The sequence below is a fragment of the Apis dorsata genome, unplaced genomic scaffold (assembly GCF_000469605.1).
Source record: "Apis dorsata unplaced genomic scaffold, Apis dorsata 1.3 scaffold_19, whole genome shotgun sequence".
NCBI lineage: Eukaryota > Metazoa > Arthropoda > Insecta > Hymenoptera > Apidae > Apis > Apis dorsata.
Genome location: NW_006263321.1, coordinates 434,150 through 450,474, shown reverse-complemented (window position 1 = coordinate 450,474; position 16,325 = coordinate 434,150). Strand labels below are relative to the sequence as shown.

General features: G+C 20.7%; 4 protein-coding genes and 1 long non-coding RNA gene across 7 annotated transcripts in view; 2 read left to right on the top strand and 3 right to left on the bottom strand.

Moving 5' to 3' along the window:
- The first annotated feature begins 1,415 nt into the window (after positions 1–1,415).
- LOC102675847 (juvenile hormone epoxide hydrolase 1-like) lies at positions 1,416–6,327 on the top strand. The gene is made up of 8 exons (XM_006607819.2): positions 1,416–1,646; positions 4,425–4,536; positions 4,618–4,810; positions 4,889–5,130; positions 5,212–5,327; positions 5,383–5,582; positions 5,677–5,911; positions 6,000–6,327. Exons 1-8 carry the CDS (start codon positions 1,588–1,590, stop codon positions 6,214–6,216), a joined length of 1,374 nt encoding a protein of 457 aa, XP_006607882.1. The 5' UTR covers positions 1,416–1,587; the 3' UTR covers positions 6,217–6,327.
- Positions 6,058–7,445, bottom strand: LOC102675978 (trafficking protein particle complex subunit 4). Its single transcript, XM_006607820.2, has 2 exons — positions 7,041–7,445; positions 6,058–6,951 (listed from the first exon to the last, which is right to left on the bottom strand). The coding sequence occupies exons 1-2, from the start codon at positions 7,213–7,215 to the stop codon at positions 6,473–6,475; spliced, it is 654 nt and encodes a 217-aa protein (XP_006607883.1). The 5' UTR covers positions 7,216–7,445; the 3' UTR covers positions 6,058–6,472.
- Positions 7,446–7,618: 173 nt separating this feature from the next.
- On the top strand, positions 7,619–8,241 carry LOC102675573 (gem-associated protein 6-like). Its single transcript, XM_006607817.2, has 2 exons — positions 7,619–7,804; positions 7,881–8,241. Exons 1-2 carry the CDS (start codon positions 7,656–7,658, stop codon positions 8,215–8,217), a joined length of 486 nt encoding a protein of 161 aa, XP_006607880.1. The 5' UTR covers positions 7,619–7,655; the 3' UTR covers positions 8,218–8,241.
- Positions 7,687–8,083, bottom strand: LOC116185418. Its single transcript, XR_004150260.1, has 2 exons — positions 7,982–8,083; positions 7,687–7,898 (listed from the first exon to the last, which is right to left on the bottom strand). It is a non-coding gene; the product is annotated as an uncharacterized LOC116185418 (long non-coding RNA).
- A 1,268-nt stretch (positions 8,242–9,509) lies between the features above and the next one.
- Positions 9,510–16,325, bottom strand: part of LOC102675711 (serine palmitoyltransferase 2) — a 9,046-nt gene continuing 2,230 nt past the window's right edge. The window contains exons 2-11 of one of the 3 annotated variants that reach the window (XM_031509833.1): positions 15,145–15,241; positions 14,295–14,471; positions 12,411–12,565; positions 11,554–11,699; positions 11,265–11,483; positions 11,020–11,183; positions 10,777–10,938; positions 10,426–10,688; positions 10,189–10,318; positions 9,510–10,100 (exon numbers count right to left, since the gene is read on the bottom strand). In XM_031509833.1, coding sequence (XP_031365693.1) covers positions 9,993–10,100; positions 10,189–10,318; positions 10,426–10,688; positions 10,777–10,938; positions 11,020–11,183; positions 11,265–11,483; positions 11,554–11,699; positions 12,411–12,565; positions 14,295–14,471; positions 15,145–15,198 — 1,578 coding nt within the window. In that variant the 5' untranslated portion in view covers positions 15,199–15,241 and the 3' untranslated portion in view covers positions 9,510–9,992. The remainder of the gene's footprint in view (positions 10,101–10,188; positions 10,319–10,425; positions 10,689–10,776; positions 10,939–11,019; positions 11,184–11,264; positions 11,484–11,553; positions 11,700–12,410; positions 12,566–14,294; positions 14,472–15,144; positions 15,242–16,325) is intronic. The other 2 variants (XM_006607818.2, XM_031509834.1) reach the window with 2 other exon arrangements.

Below are 16,325 nucleotides of genomic sequence, written 5' to 3'. Positions count from 1 at the left end.
TATATATATTATATGCTTGTATATTGATGGTGCTTTACAAGAATTATATTTGTATATAATATTTCCAAACCAAACATCTTAAATTAATTTTAAGAATTTGGTCTCTTAGCATGGTTTACATAGTCAATCAAAACAAAACATATGTTCAAATAAAAAAATATAATACATTATAACATATATTTTAAATTAAAATAATTTTTTGCAAAAATCATATTTTTAAAAATAAGATTTTCAAATCAAAATAAATTTTAGTTTATTTTGTACGAGTAATTATCTTTATGTCTTTACATGGTATACAGATTGATATTCTATAAAAACTGAGTTAGAATTTTTTATTATTTTTCTATATTTAATATAAAATAATAATAAAATATATGTTTGAAAATTTTTAATAATATTCATGCTGTATATATACAATGTTATTGTAAAAGGTTGAATTATAAATATATTAAATATATACAATAATCGAAACGAAATTAAAATGTAATGACATGTAAATCTTAAATAGTCAATTAGAAATATCAATAATACTTGTTCAAATTATTCAAAGTTGCCAAAGATTGCTTCCGAATAATTTTTATTAAAATATACTGAGTTATATTACTAAACATGATTTTTAGACATATTTAGATTTGAAAAATCTAAAACAATTTTCGCATAATTACATAAAGAAAATATAATAGTAATTATCTGAAAAATCAGTCATAATATAACATCATAGTTATTTAAGTTTAAAAAAAATTTTCATATTTTTGAGGATAGTATTAAATGTATGATCTTTAGTTATTAACAATCTTTATGTATTGTAATTGTAATTATTTTTTGATCTAATTATTAATTAAATAAAATAATTTCTTTCAATATTATATTTATTTTTAAGTCTTTTTTTTATAATATTGTTTTTTTTAATATTATTTCATATTATAAATAATGATTAAAAATAATTAGAATTAAAAATAAGAAAATAAAGAACATTTCCAATTGAAAATTTTAATTTTAATTTTCTTATATTTAAACTTACTTATATCCTAAAATTATTTCAAAATTATTTAAAAATAACTTTGTAATTAATATGAACTCAATACATATATAAATAACATATCGAACTTATTTAAAATTAAAGATATTCATTTATTAAATCATAGCAAATTATTCTATTTAAGAAAAAATTAAAATTTATTTTCTACTATTTAATTATAATCATGTTTTTTATATTCCTAAAAAATAAAATATAAAAAATGTAATACTATTATTTTTATATTTTATGTAAAAGTAATTGTATTCATACTAATTTCAATTATAATATTAATTTCAATTAAAATAATTATATAATATATAATAATTAAAATAATCCTTGTGTTCGAAATATAACAATTACATAATTATCTTTTACATATTCATATCTTGCACATGATATTTAAAATCGACCAATAGATGGTGCTGAGAATCAAATTCTCTCTCTTATTCTAATAATACTTTGTTGACTAACGTTATTTTTTTCTTTAAATATTAGTATAAAAGTTTGTTGAAGCCTTACTCTATCACGTATTGCTAATTTAGTCAAAGTGAACAGACGTGTGGTACAATATGTGGAAAACAGTAGGGATGTTAGGACTTTGTGTCGCTGGAATATCTATTTATTTATCGTAAGTTTATCAATGTTATAAAATGATTAATATAAATTGAAAACATTATCACAAATATATAAGTATTTATTTATATAATTTTTATATACAATATCTATCATAGATATCAATAGATATATATATGATATATATTTTTTAATTGATCGATTTTATTTTATTTTATGTAAAAAGTACTCCTAATAATATACAATCTTCATATATTTTTGTAAAAATTATAATTATATAATTTATTATTATAATTTTATATTATATTATAATTATATTTATATTTTGAATATAAAATGATAATTTATGATTTTTAAATTTTAATAAAAATCTTTTTCCTTACGTAAAATTAATATGATTCTTTTTAATGTTAACATATTTTTATTTTTTGAATTTTTTCATATATTCATTTATAATTCATGAATTCCGATTTGTATACGTAAGAAAAATGTAAACTTTATTTATATAATTTATATATATAAAGAATTTATTCATATTATATAATAACTAATTATAAAATTTTAATATTATTTTTAAATATTTATAAATTTTTATTTTACGTTTTACATTTAAAATTTATTATAAGAATTTAATCCTTTTCATATATATTATGTTATATTATGTTCAAATATTTAAAATCCTTAGTATATATTTATATATCAAATTTATTTCTCAATTTTATTTGTATAATATCAACAAATATTGATTCATTCAATATATTATTACAAATTATAATAAATATTAGCTTTAAATATTATTGATTAAAAATCAGTTTCATGCCGCTAATTGATTATAATAAATATAAATTCATTTTTAAATAAAATCAAAATCAATATTCATTAAATATAATTATATTGAATTTAGAGAAATTAATAAAATTCATAGTTATTTTATATTTTAAATTGAAAATGGAAGAGATACATTAAACGACAAAATTAAAAGTAAAAAAATTCTGATTTTTGAATCATTTAATTTTTATACTATTATGGTTTTGCAAAAAAAAATTATATAATAATTTGCTTAGAAATACTTTACATGACAAAAATTTTATTTTCACTTTATTAAAACAATTTTCAATAAAGATGTTTTCACATTAAAAAACAGAATGAAAAAATGAATATAGTGTTTTTTTTCAAAAATTGTAAAAAATTAAATTAATTACGGAATTTGATAAATTTTTCTAAGATATAACGAAGAGTTATTTTAAATTTATAAATTCATCATTAGTCATTATTAGTAGTTTAAAGTCCATTCTTTAAGCGGATTCATAATTTAACAAGTAATTTTATTATAGTTTGAATGAAAAGTATGCTATCATCATTAGAATAACAAAAATTGCTTTAAGTTTCTTTATTATTTTTCATTTACACACTTTTTGGTTCTTTCGATATACAGATTGTTTTATAATTTGATACAATAAATACATATATTATAAATATATAAATATATATAAATATAATATGATATAACTGAACAGAAAAAAAAAATCAAAAATATAAAAAAAAATTGTTTAAATTCTTATTTTTGGAAAAAACAAGATTACACAAACAACATCAAGATTAATCGTATAATCAAGAAATAGATGAATTTTCAAATTCTTTCTTTTTTTTGTTTTATTTATTCCTAATATTTCGAGTGATTGAAATATATTTTATTATTAATAAATGTCATTAATAAATTTCTTGTATTATTATCAATTTATTATTTATTTACTTCTTATTATCATATATTTGTATAATCAACATATTTTCAAATCATTAATATTTTAAATATATAATAATTCATTTAATACATATAAAAACTGCTTATGCAACGAAAATAAGAAATGTCCAGTAAACAAAATTAATGAAAGACGATGGTTGTAGAAAGTTATTGTTTTCATTTTATATTTTAATCATTATTCAAAATTTAATTATTCTATTATTAATATATTTTATTTACATTAAAATATAAAATTCATTGATAATAATAATAATAATAATTATCAGTTTTGTTGCTTTATAAATACTTTGTAATGATATTTAATCGTAATGTTATCTAATTAAAAACTTGTAGTTATATAAATGATTAATTACTTTTAGAACTAAGATTAGATTTTTTAATTTCAAAAAAAGAAATACGAATATTTTAAATCATATTTCATTACTTGTCATGTTCTTAAATTTATGATATTATATTATTTTTAATATTTTAATATTATTTTTTTAATATTATTTTATTCATAAAATATTTATACTATATGTATATAAATCAATTTTTAATAAGCATCATTATTAAAATATTATGTAAAAAATATTTATATATATATAAATAAAAATATTTATATATAATCATTAATATATGAAAATATTATATTTTTAAATTATTAACTTGATTAGAAAATTATCATTTCGTATTAAAAATATAAATAGAAAATAATTGATTAATTATTATAAAATGATTATTAATTATAATAATATTTGTCAATTCGAATGATATGATTCTATATAATTTGATAACTGATAATTCTATAATTGAAACGCATAAGGCTCATTTAAAAAAACTTATTTTTCAAGATGAATCTTATCGATCTTCTTTATTATTTGATGAAATACTTACATTTAGAAATTTAAAAAAAAAAGTATCGTGAATTCGATTTCATGAGGTCATGACTGAATTTTTTAAAATTATCGAGAGAGAGAGAGAGAGAGAGGGAGGGAGAGATTATACATAATTGTGAATATGAATAGCATAATATATTAAAAAAAATATAATCTATATTTATAATTTTACAAATATATCTAATAATTTTAGTTCTGTGAATGAACTTAACGTTCCAACTTTACCGGAAACAAATTGGGGATCAAAAAAAAATGAAAAGGAATCTATAGAAATACGACCTTTCAAAATTGATGTATCAAAATCGGTAAATAATTAAATAAAATTATAATTTATTTTTGAATTCTAATTTTTCCATTCATTTTAACTTATCCAACTATTCTTTAAGCTTTTAGATGATTTGAAATATCGCCTGGCACACAGAAGAACATATAAAAAACCATTGGAAAATGTAGGCTGGACTTACGGTATTTCAACTAAATATTTGAATACGGTACTTGATTACTGGAGAGATAAATACAACTGGACTGAGAGACAAGCTTTGTTAAACAAGTATCCTCAGTTTATGACTACTATTCAGGGTAAGGAAAAAAATTTATGCATTTTTATAATTAATAAAAAATTTAATAAAGAAGAAATAAAATATGTAAAAATTTTAGGTTTGGACATACATTTCTATCATGTAAAGCCAACAAATTTACCAAATAATAAAAACTTAAAAGTTTTACCTTTGCTAATGCTACATGGATGGCCTGGATCTGTTGTGGAATTTCAGAAAATTATACCCATGTTAACAAAACCTTGGTCTAATCAGAACTTTGTGTTCGAAGTTATTGTACCGTCACTTCCTGGATACGGTTTCTCCGAAGGTGCGGTACGACCAGGCATGGCTAATGCTCAGGTAATATTGCACTTTCTGTTTTTACAGACATATAAACTAATGTATTTAATGATTTTTCTTTCAAAACTACTTTTTATTTAGATAGCTGTAATATTCAAGAATCTAATGCAGAGACTTGGTTTTGAAAAATTTTATGTTCAAGGAGGTGATTGGGGATCTGTTATTGCTTCTGACATGGCTGTTCTCTTCCCAGAAAAGTTAGTAACTACAGTAACATAAAACTTTAAGAAAATTTAATATTATTTTTTTTAGGATAATTGGTCTACACAATAATATGTGTACTTCTTTAAAATTATCTAATCTTTTCTGGTTATTTGTCGGTACCTATTTCCCATCATTAATAGGAGCAAATGAACATTATTCAAAATTCTTTCCTGTGAGTGAAATTTTGTCCAACTTAATTGAAGAAAGTGGTTACTTTCATATACAAGCTACAAAACCAGATACTATAGGTATATATTTTGTTTAGGATATTCAAAACTTTAAATAAAATACATAAATTATTAGAAATTAAAATTTTTAATATTAATAAAACTTGTTCGTCAGGTGCTGCATTGACTGCTTCACCTGATGCATTAGCAGCATATATTTTAGAAAAGTTTTCTGTGTGGACAAATAAGACATACAAAAAACAAGATGATGGTGGTATAACAGAAAAATTTATGCTGGATGAGCTATTAGATAATATAATGATATATTGGATCACTAATAGTATTACTACAAGTGTTAGACTTTATGCTGAAAACTATAGTTCATCATATAGATCTCTGAAAATTGACCAGTAAGTTAATTTATTTAATTTACAAATAAAAATAAAATATAAATTTTTTATTTATACAAAGCATTTAAATGTACACATTTTATTTCAGATTGCCTATAAAAGTGCTTACAGCTTGTGCAGTCTTTCCCAATGAAATACTTGTTCTACCTGAAAGTTTGCTTAAACAAAAATATCCTAATATAATTCAATACAACATTATATCACGTGGTGGACATTTTGCAGCTTTTGAAGAACCCAGACTTTTAGCTGATGATATTTTCAGTTTTGTTAAAAAGATAGAGAACCTTACATCAAAATTCTCATAGAAGCAATCTTATTAAGAAAAATATTCAATAATTTTTATACATACATATAATATATTTTTTTAAAATATTTTAATAAATTGTTATGTTTACTATTAAATACAAACAAGAGAATTATCTTTATTTATATTCATTGTATCATTTATATTTTAATATGATATTTCATAATATCAAATAAGATTTAATCTAATTAACATAATCATATTTTATATATGTTTTATATTTATTTAATATTATTTATGAGATAATAATTTATTACTTATACATTGCTAGAACCAGACTTTTCAATATTTTCTAATAAACTTTGTAAATTAGTTTCAAACAATTCACATCTGATTGGCATTTCTAATGAATAAAAAGGATTTTTTAAAGCATAATCAGCATATAATTCATATACTCTTTTTAACAGAATTTCTATTCCACTTTGAGTGGGTTCTGCCACTACTATGAATTTTATTCCAGTTAATGTTTGATAGCAATGCAACCTGAATGTATCAGCTTCTAAAACTTCAATGCCAGAACAACGTGGTTCAGGACTTAATTGACTGGCAATTGCAAATAAAGGATAAAACATTGAGGCTAAAAAAATTTTTTCATTGGTTGTCATTCTAGCACGGCTAAATTTAAGTAATACAGGAAAATTTTCTGGTTGTTCTAACAGTTCAATCACATCTTTACCATTTTCTAATTCACGTCCTACAACAGGACTATTATTTACTGCAGTTAAAACATGACCCACTACAATAAATAAACAAAATATAATATATATAAATTATATAATATATATAAATTTTATAATCTTTTAAAAATTAAAGAAATATTCTTACCGTTAATTCCTTCTTTTTGTCCAAATGAAACAACAATTTTTTTATTTTCATAATTTAATTTTATATCAAGTGGAAAATTAAATGTTTTTTCATTTTCGATTCGCGGAACATTATGATCATGATTAAAAATTAATCCGCCTGATTTTGATACAATATAAACACCATAAATAACCATGATTAAATTTTTTCAATTTGCTATATTTATAATTAATATATTAATATATTATATATAATATAATAATATAATATTAATAAATATTCTATAATTAATTATCACTTTTTAATTATACATTGTAAGTTTTTTAAATTTATAGATATCTCAATTAATTGTATATTATAAAGTATACGATAAAGTTGTCAACATCAATTATTTTTTAGGTTATGTTATTTAAATTCAAAATCAGATGAAATTCATTAGTTGAATATTTAAATATTACTACTATTACTTATATTAATTTCTATACTATTATTTCTAGTTAATTCTCAGTTAGTTAATTTTAGTTGAAAATTTCAATTAAAATTATTTCAATTAAATTCAAAAGTTACTAGAATTTGTAGTTCTTATGATATCATCTATACTATATTTTATTTGCGAGAAAAGTTTTTGTTTATATTATGGGAGAGAATTCGCATTTTTCCCATAAAATTTATAAAAATGATCCTTTATTATTTAAAAGTTACATTGGTATGAAAGTGAACATTTTAACTGAAGATAATACCATGATATCTGGTGTTGTTTATACAGTTGATCCAGTATCGGAAAGGTTAGAATCGTTTGTACATTATTTAAAATTTTCAATTATTCCTTTATTCATAAATAATTTATAAGTTGTTTTGCAGTGTTGTATTGTTACAAGGCTGCCAACAAAATAATTTAAAAATCATATTTGGTCATGCAATAAAAAATATAAATATCTGTTCAAATCAATCATATGAATTACCAGAATTGTTTACAAACGCTCCAGTAAATATTCTTCAAACCACATTAGAAGAACGAAAAAATGCTGTGATAAAATTACTTCGAGAAAATAGATTCCCTGTAAAAGAACAAAATGACATTTTAACAATAGAAAATATACTTTCTATAAAACCACCATATGAACCTTCTGACTGCATATGCGATAATAGCATTATTTTACGAAGAATTCAAAGTTTTCTTTCTCGTATACAAATTTGAGATTTATGCTTTTTTAAAATAATATTTATACTCTTTATTTAATTGAAAGATTAAATAAGTAATTATAAAAAAATACAAATTGTTTTAAAAAAATTGCTTTATTTTTTAAAATCTGAATTATATCTCTTTTTATTACCATAAAATATTTTATTTTTCGCACATCATATATCATCTAAAATAAAATTTTATTTGATATAAATTAATCGCAGATGAAAGTGTTTCATTTACAATTGAATTGAATTTTAATATAAATATATAGATGCTTAATATAAATTTTCATTTTTTTTGTTACATATATATATTAATGAGAAATAAATCAAAATAATAATTTCTTACAAACTATTTCAATTTGTTAAAATAATACTCATTGCTTTTTAGAAATAAATAATTAATTTAATAATTAATTCGTTTAGTGAATTATGAAAAAACAATGTTAAAAAATTTGTGCAATTTTATGAATTTCTTTTATAAATGAATATTATTCTATAATATATAATTGTTTAAAATCGAATAATTAATTATAAAATTATATTATCTGTGAAATTTTTTGAAATTATCGCTATTAAAAATGTGCGCATTTTTAGGTCTTATTTGGAAACAACTATTTCTATTTTTTTTTTTTTTTAAATGATGCTTGACTTAAAGAATGAAGAATAAAAAGAAAACTATAAAACTATAAAATTATTTTTAAAAAATAAATTGTTAACTATAATTTTAATATAATTATAATTTTAATAAAATATAAATCTATTTTAATTATCAAAAGAAAAAAGAAAAATATATGTATTTTTTTTGCCTTAAACTTAAACTCTTTGCTGTGGTAATGGAAGTAAAAATCACTGTTTAGATATATTTTTTTTAATTCTAAAATTCTATTTTCTGTATTTTTATTATGAATAGATGAATAATTTTTAAAATTGAATATGTCAAGTACTTACTGTTCGTTTTGTGTGCGTTTATATGTATATGTGCGCGCATTATTAATTTTCTAAAGCATATACGTAAATATAGCAATGATATAGAAAATAGATAAATTTGTAAAGCTTTATACTGCTACATACAGTGATATTACATAAAATATGTACCACAGCAAAAGAGTTAAATTTTGATATAAAATGTTTGATATAAAATAAATGCAATTACAATAGTGCACCAACGCAGAATGCGTCAAAGAATTGAATATTCAAGGAAAAATCTTGCTTCGATTTTTTCATTTCTTTTAGAAAAATATCGAACTGTCTAGCTTCTCTACCGTGGGAAGAGGAAACTATTTCGGGTGAATTTTACTTATTAAAACTACCTTGCATATCTAGGATCTGTTGGCATATCACAGCCACCGATATGTGCATATGCCTCTACGAGCTTGGTGCACGTAAAATAAGAGGACAACTGAACTCTGACGCATTTCTGACTTCTCCATTAATATTTTTTAATTCGTTGTACATTGTGCAAGAAGAAATTTGATATTTTTTTCTTCATAAAAATTTCTAATATATTATAAATATTCAAGATATTTGAAGAAGAAGTATTTTCTTCTAAAATGATAAATTATTAATTTATAATTTTATATTTCACAATAATGATTTCAAAACGTTCAGAAATGATATTGTTTTTTTCTTATTTGCGATTTAATTAAAAGATATATGCACATCAATGGAAAAGCATATAAAAGAATGCGTGTAGAGTTCTTCCAAGGCAGTGTTTCTCCATAGAAATACCAGGCGCTTCTTTGGAGCAAAGTAAATATCCTAAAGAATCTATTTTTAGATAACAGGTCATTCGGCCTCACCATCGGAATAATATTCTATGGGGGCAGGATCGCGAGATTTACGAGAATATCTTAAACCCAAGAAATCTGCAAGACTTTCAATATGTAATAATACCTAAATAAAAAAAGAGAAAAAATTTAAAATTTCAATTAGAAAATCAATGGCAAAAAATTAAATTAACAAAAGAAATATATATGCTTACGTAATCTAATTGTTGTTTAGTATGTGCAGCAGAAAGACAAAATCGTATTCTGCCTTCCATTAATGGGGTTGCTGGAAATCCAACTCCAACTGCTGCTATGTTATATGTTGTTAAGGTTCGTACAACTGAACTATTAATTGGAATAAAAATTATAGTTTTAAGATTCAATTCATTATTTTACATTAAAATATTAATTATAATAATAATATTAACTAAAATATTAACTTATTTACATACCCTATTTTTGAAAACAAATAAACTAACATAGGTACAACAGGTGAATCTTCATTTCCATAAATGATAACTCCAATCTGATTAAGTCTACGTCTGAAGTATCTAGTGTTTCTCGCTAATTGTTTTGTTCTTCTTTTTCCATCATCTGTACCATCTTCCCCAGCTATTATTTTCATTGAAGTTATAATTTGTTGTGCTATTGGTGGAGACATAGCTGCCGCATAAGTATGTGCATGACTATGTATCCTTAAATGATTTATTAATATCTAAAAATATAGAATTATTGTTGTTATTAATATTGAATTATAAACATTATGTTTTTAATTATAAAGATAATTTGAAAATTTTTTTTACTTTTGTTCCGGCAATATAACCGCCAGCGGATCCAAAACTTTTTGTAAAAGTTCCCATAAGTATATCCACCTCTCGTGGATCAATTTCATAATAATCACAAACACCTCTTCCACGTTTGCCTAATGCACCTGTGCTATGAGCTTCATCCAAATAAAGATAAGCCTATTATATTAAATTAAATTTTAATATTTTCTAGATATATATTAGAATGGAATTATTGTATATGTAAATAAATGTACATACTTTGTACTTCTTCTTGAGCTGCAAAATTTCAGGTAGATGTACAATAGAACCTTCCATAGAATAAACACCTTCCACTACAATCACTATTTTTTTCCAAGGTTTACGAGATTCTGGTTGACCAAAAACTATTGCAGTTTTCAAGCATTTTTCTAAATGCTTCATATCTACAAAAAATAAAATTCAATATTTAAGCTAAAAAATAAGTTTTATGAAATTTTTTTGAATTTGTTATTTTATAAACTTACTATTGTGCTCAAATACTCTAACTGTAGCACCAGATAATCTCAATCCAAGTATTAATGAGGCATGATTTTTTTCATCACTTAATACTAAACATCCCTTGCTCAATAATGAGGGCAAATTAAGAGCATTTGTAGCAAAACCCATTCCAAAGACTATAGCGTCCTCCACACCCAAAAACCTAGCCGTTAATTGTTCTAATTCTTCGTGAATTGGCATATTTCCTGGATTTAAAAAAGAAGTTAAAATAAAAATAGTATATATTATTACATAAAATAAGATAAAATTAATTACCAAGTTCTAGACGACTACTGCAACTAGCACAACCAAATTTTTTCAAAGTTTCAATACTTTGATCAGCACATTTACCATTCGCTTCTGCAAAGCCTAAATAATTGTACGACCCTAAATTTATACATTCTGATGTCGTTCCCGTGAATCTGAATATTAAATTGGTAAATGAAAAATTATAATTTAACTTTAATTTATTTTAGTAGACTATAATATATTTTATGTTATTTAAAATGCTAAAATGATGCACATGATGCACATATATATTAATCAACTTATTTTATAAAAATTAAATTAAAAAAAATTAAATGGAATGTTCATTAATAAAAAATAAAATATTATATAATAAAGTAAAATTTCTATAAAAAATTGACAAAAATGAAGTAGAAGTAGAAATGTTTATAAAAATTAAATAAATAAATAAATGTAATAAAAAACAATGAAATTAATCGAAATCCATTTAATTTAATTTTCAAGTTATAAATCTGTTTTCTTGCTCAATCTCTGGTCGTCAAATCTCCTTGAGTTCTTCATTACATTTAATCAAGACAGATGCTTGCCTTCCTGTATCTCCAATCGAGTTGTTACGATTTTCGAATATGTGCATTTGAAATTAAATAACAATCATATCAAAATTAAAATTATAATAATTTCTATTATTTTATAATAAAAAAATTATAATAGTTGTTATACAACTTTAATGAAAAACTATATCAAAATGGATTATATATAAATAGAAAATACTATAATTAATAATTCCTTTTGTTTAAAATAAAATTGCATATAATCCTCAATTTGATAAAGATTTGTAATGTATTTTAATTTAAAATTGACGAATTATTTTTAAAATTTCAACTTACTGAAACGTCCATCCATAATCTTTTGTTATTCTATCCTTAAGTGTAACCGTGGCACCTGGAACAGAACATATTGGCCTGTTCCAACAATCCCTTACTCTCCTGTAAACGTATCGAAGATAAAACTCTTCGAAATGCTCATATAAAGATGCATAACCCTAGAAACAAATAAAATTGAATTAAATTTTTTTTTAATTAGTATTTATTTATATAAAAAAAATTTTAAAAATAATAAAAAATATTTAAAATTAAAATTATAATATATATAACATAAATAATAATAAATTTTATGTACAAAAATTAGTTTCTAACATCGGCTGAAATTTCAAATTTATCATTTAAATATTTCAAGGCCGAACAATTCATTATCGGTCAAGCTACTTTATAACATGCCATATACGGCTACACAGTAATGCGTAACACTATTCTAACAAATAGAAAAATCAGTACAATAGAAAAATCTATAGAACGTTTCAAAATAAATGATATAATATAAAAAAGATTTTAATATATCAATATGAACGTAATTTAATTTAGAAAATTATTTTTAAAAAATTTGATTCTTTTGAATTATATTTTTTTAATGCTTTATATATTAATCATTGTTTTAAGTTTAAATTTATATAATGAATTTCCTTTAGAAAAAATTTTATTTGATATTATGATATTTAAATAATATTAATAATTTTTAATTGAATGAGTCATATCATAAGATTTGAAACGTATTATATTTATTATTATTATTTAAACGTTATTATTATTATTTAAACGTTAATTTATATGATAAAACGAAAGAAAGACTTTGTTTACAAAATGTAAGCGCAAATTTTCTATTTGTCTTCTTTTTTTTTTACTAATAGTTGATAATTATTTGTCAAATATCGTTTTTATATCCTAGATTTATATTTTTTAGTATTACAAGTATATCAAGAAAGATTAGATATCAAAAGTTTCATTTCTGACGCTTCTGTTATTAGATGATAAAACATTTCTAGAGATATCGTAAAAAACTATTAAATAATATTTATTTTCACAGTTTTATATTTTCATATTTTCCTTCGTTATATATTACTTAATTATTAATCATTTTATATAATTTTCAATAATGCACACGATTAGAATAATTAATTAGGATAAAATTTAAAATTATTGTCATTAATTTTTTACATATATCTCGATAAATATCATCATCGAAAGTTTTTTTACCTTTTAATAATAAAATAAGTATATATATATTATAGTAATAAGTGTATTGTAGTTAAAAATTGTACTTAAGAAGATTAACAGCGTAAAAAATCATAAAATCGTTTACTCCGCTTGAAAAAATCTTTGAATGCGTAAGTTTTATAATTATGATTGTTTTAAGTTACAATCAATCGAATCTTTCTTTCTCGTGAACAATCGTAATTCAACTCGAACGGAATCGATTTAATTTTTCTTTTATGCGATTCTGTTTCTCGATTACTTTTCATTTTTGACTTAATTATTATTTCATTTTTTTTTTCATTATACATTACTAATATTTGAATCAATTCCATTTTTTATATCTATATTTTTAATTAAATAATATTTTCAAATCATTGTTTGTTAATTTCATCTCAATCTAAACCAAAAATATAAATTGATTTATTATAATCTTAATTTATAAATTGATTTATTTTAATTTTACTAAGACAAAGATAAAAATATACATAAAAAATCAAGGATTTTTTAAATTTTTTAACTTAAAAAATTCCACTTTTTGAATTTGATTATAAAAACATTCTATGTTTATAAATTCTTACATTTTTACAAAATAAAAAAATCGAAAATCAAATTAAAAGATATTTTAAAGATATTTCAATTTCAAGCTATTTAACTAATTTTTAAATATTTGTTTATTCTTACCTCTCTATTGTATTCTTTTGCAACTCGTGGAGTGAAAAGTAATTGATTTATAAAACCCAGAAACATAAGAATACAGAATCCTAAATGGGTCAATACTGCAGTAATAAATGGTATTCTTTCGAATGACTCCTTTGATCTTAATTTCGTCGGTTTCACCTTTGTTTTTTTCTCTGGAAACTAAATAAAATATTTTAAACACATTTATATTTATAATAAACTCTTAAATACTGAACAAAAAAATATTCTACATATATTATGCATTATATGTATAGTAATGTTCTGTTTAAATCTTCGAAGATGTTGAAAAATCTTTTAAACAAAAATTCAAAATGTGAATAATCTTATAAATATCTTATGAATATTTTCTAATTATAATTAAATGTATAAAAGAATATATGATTTAATTAATTTTATAAAATTTATTGTACATCGAAGATAGAGAACATATACAAAAATACTGCATTGCGTCTTATATTTTATTCAAATTGAATATTGAAATTTGTTTGAACCTTTTTAATTTAATCAATATATTTATTTAAAATATTTTTCAATATCATCAATAGTATATGGATATTTGAGTAAATCAATTTAAATTAAGCATTTTACATATAGGATTAATAAATAAAAATTTATTTTTATTTACTTTTTAAAAAAAATATTTCTTAAAAAATATGAATTTTATATTACATTATATTTTAAATTTTTGAAAATATGTTGATCCTAAATTTTTAAATAACATTGTATATTTCTTTCAGTACTGTATTTTAATTGATAAACAAATAAATTCAAAAATTTGTAATTAAAGTGACCTTGAAGTAAACAAAGACAAGAATGTATTGAAAATACATACGTATACTGTATCGGTTACTGCAGAGGTGATGAACTGGTGGTTTACGAGCCGCATGCGGCTTTCTCCCCTACTTGCTCAAAATCAGACTGCAACTGACCTATTCGAAGTTTAAAGTACGTGGTTTTTTTATAGACTAATAAATACACATTCCAATTATTACATATGTCATTATGTAGCATGAATTGATTGATTCATTATTAAATAATATTGCTTCATTTTATTCAAGATTAATTTAAGGTCATTTTAATACAGATTATCGAATTCATTTATTTTTTTTTGGCTATAATACAGTATTAAAAAAAAAATATGTAATGCTATTTAAATAATTAAAATCAATTTGATATTTCAAAAAATGTAAAATAAAAAATAAATATGCTTTAATTTAACAATTTCTCTTTAAATATATATTTCATAGAATTAAAACATTTTTTTATGAAATAAATAAGAAGATATTTTTTACTAACATCCTATATTTTATTATATTTAATAGTATCCAATAATTTCATTACATAAAATAAAAAATAATTTCAATTATTTAAAGTTTGTTTAGAAATAATGTTTAGAAATATATATTTAAACATAATATAATTATATTATTATATTAAAAATAAAATAGACAGAAAATATATTTAATAATATTGTTATCATAAAGTTTCAATATAAAAACTAAAAAAAAAAACCGATAATTAAAATAAAAATTTTAAGATCTTTATTAAGATGATAAATATAATTTTACTTTTTAAAATGATTAAATGATTAACAATAATCAATAAATAATATGATATAATAATATAATAAATATCTTTATCATTTATTATTTTAGAGTTAGTTTTTACAACAAAAATCAAAAATCTTAAAATGAAATGTTAGTAATATTTAAAATTATTAAAGCAGTTTAAATTATATTTTTTTTTCATTGGAAAATATATTTTTCTATTGTTGCTAGCACTTCTTGTAAATTCTAATTTTGCAGTTTAATAAGCCAATAATATAATAATAATAATATAATAAAATATTAATATATTATATAAAATATTATACAAAATTGACACTTATAAATATATTATGTTAAAAGATATTTTAATTTGATTCATAAATGATAATCATGAAAAAAATTTTTCAATAAAATGAAATTGCATTATTAAGAAAATAAAAAAAGTTTTTTTAAACAAAAAATTTGC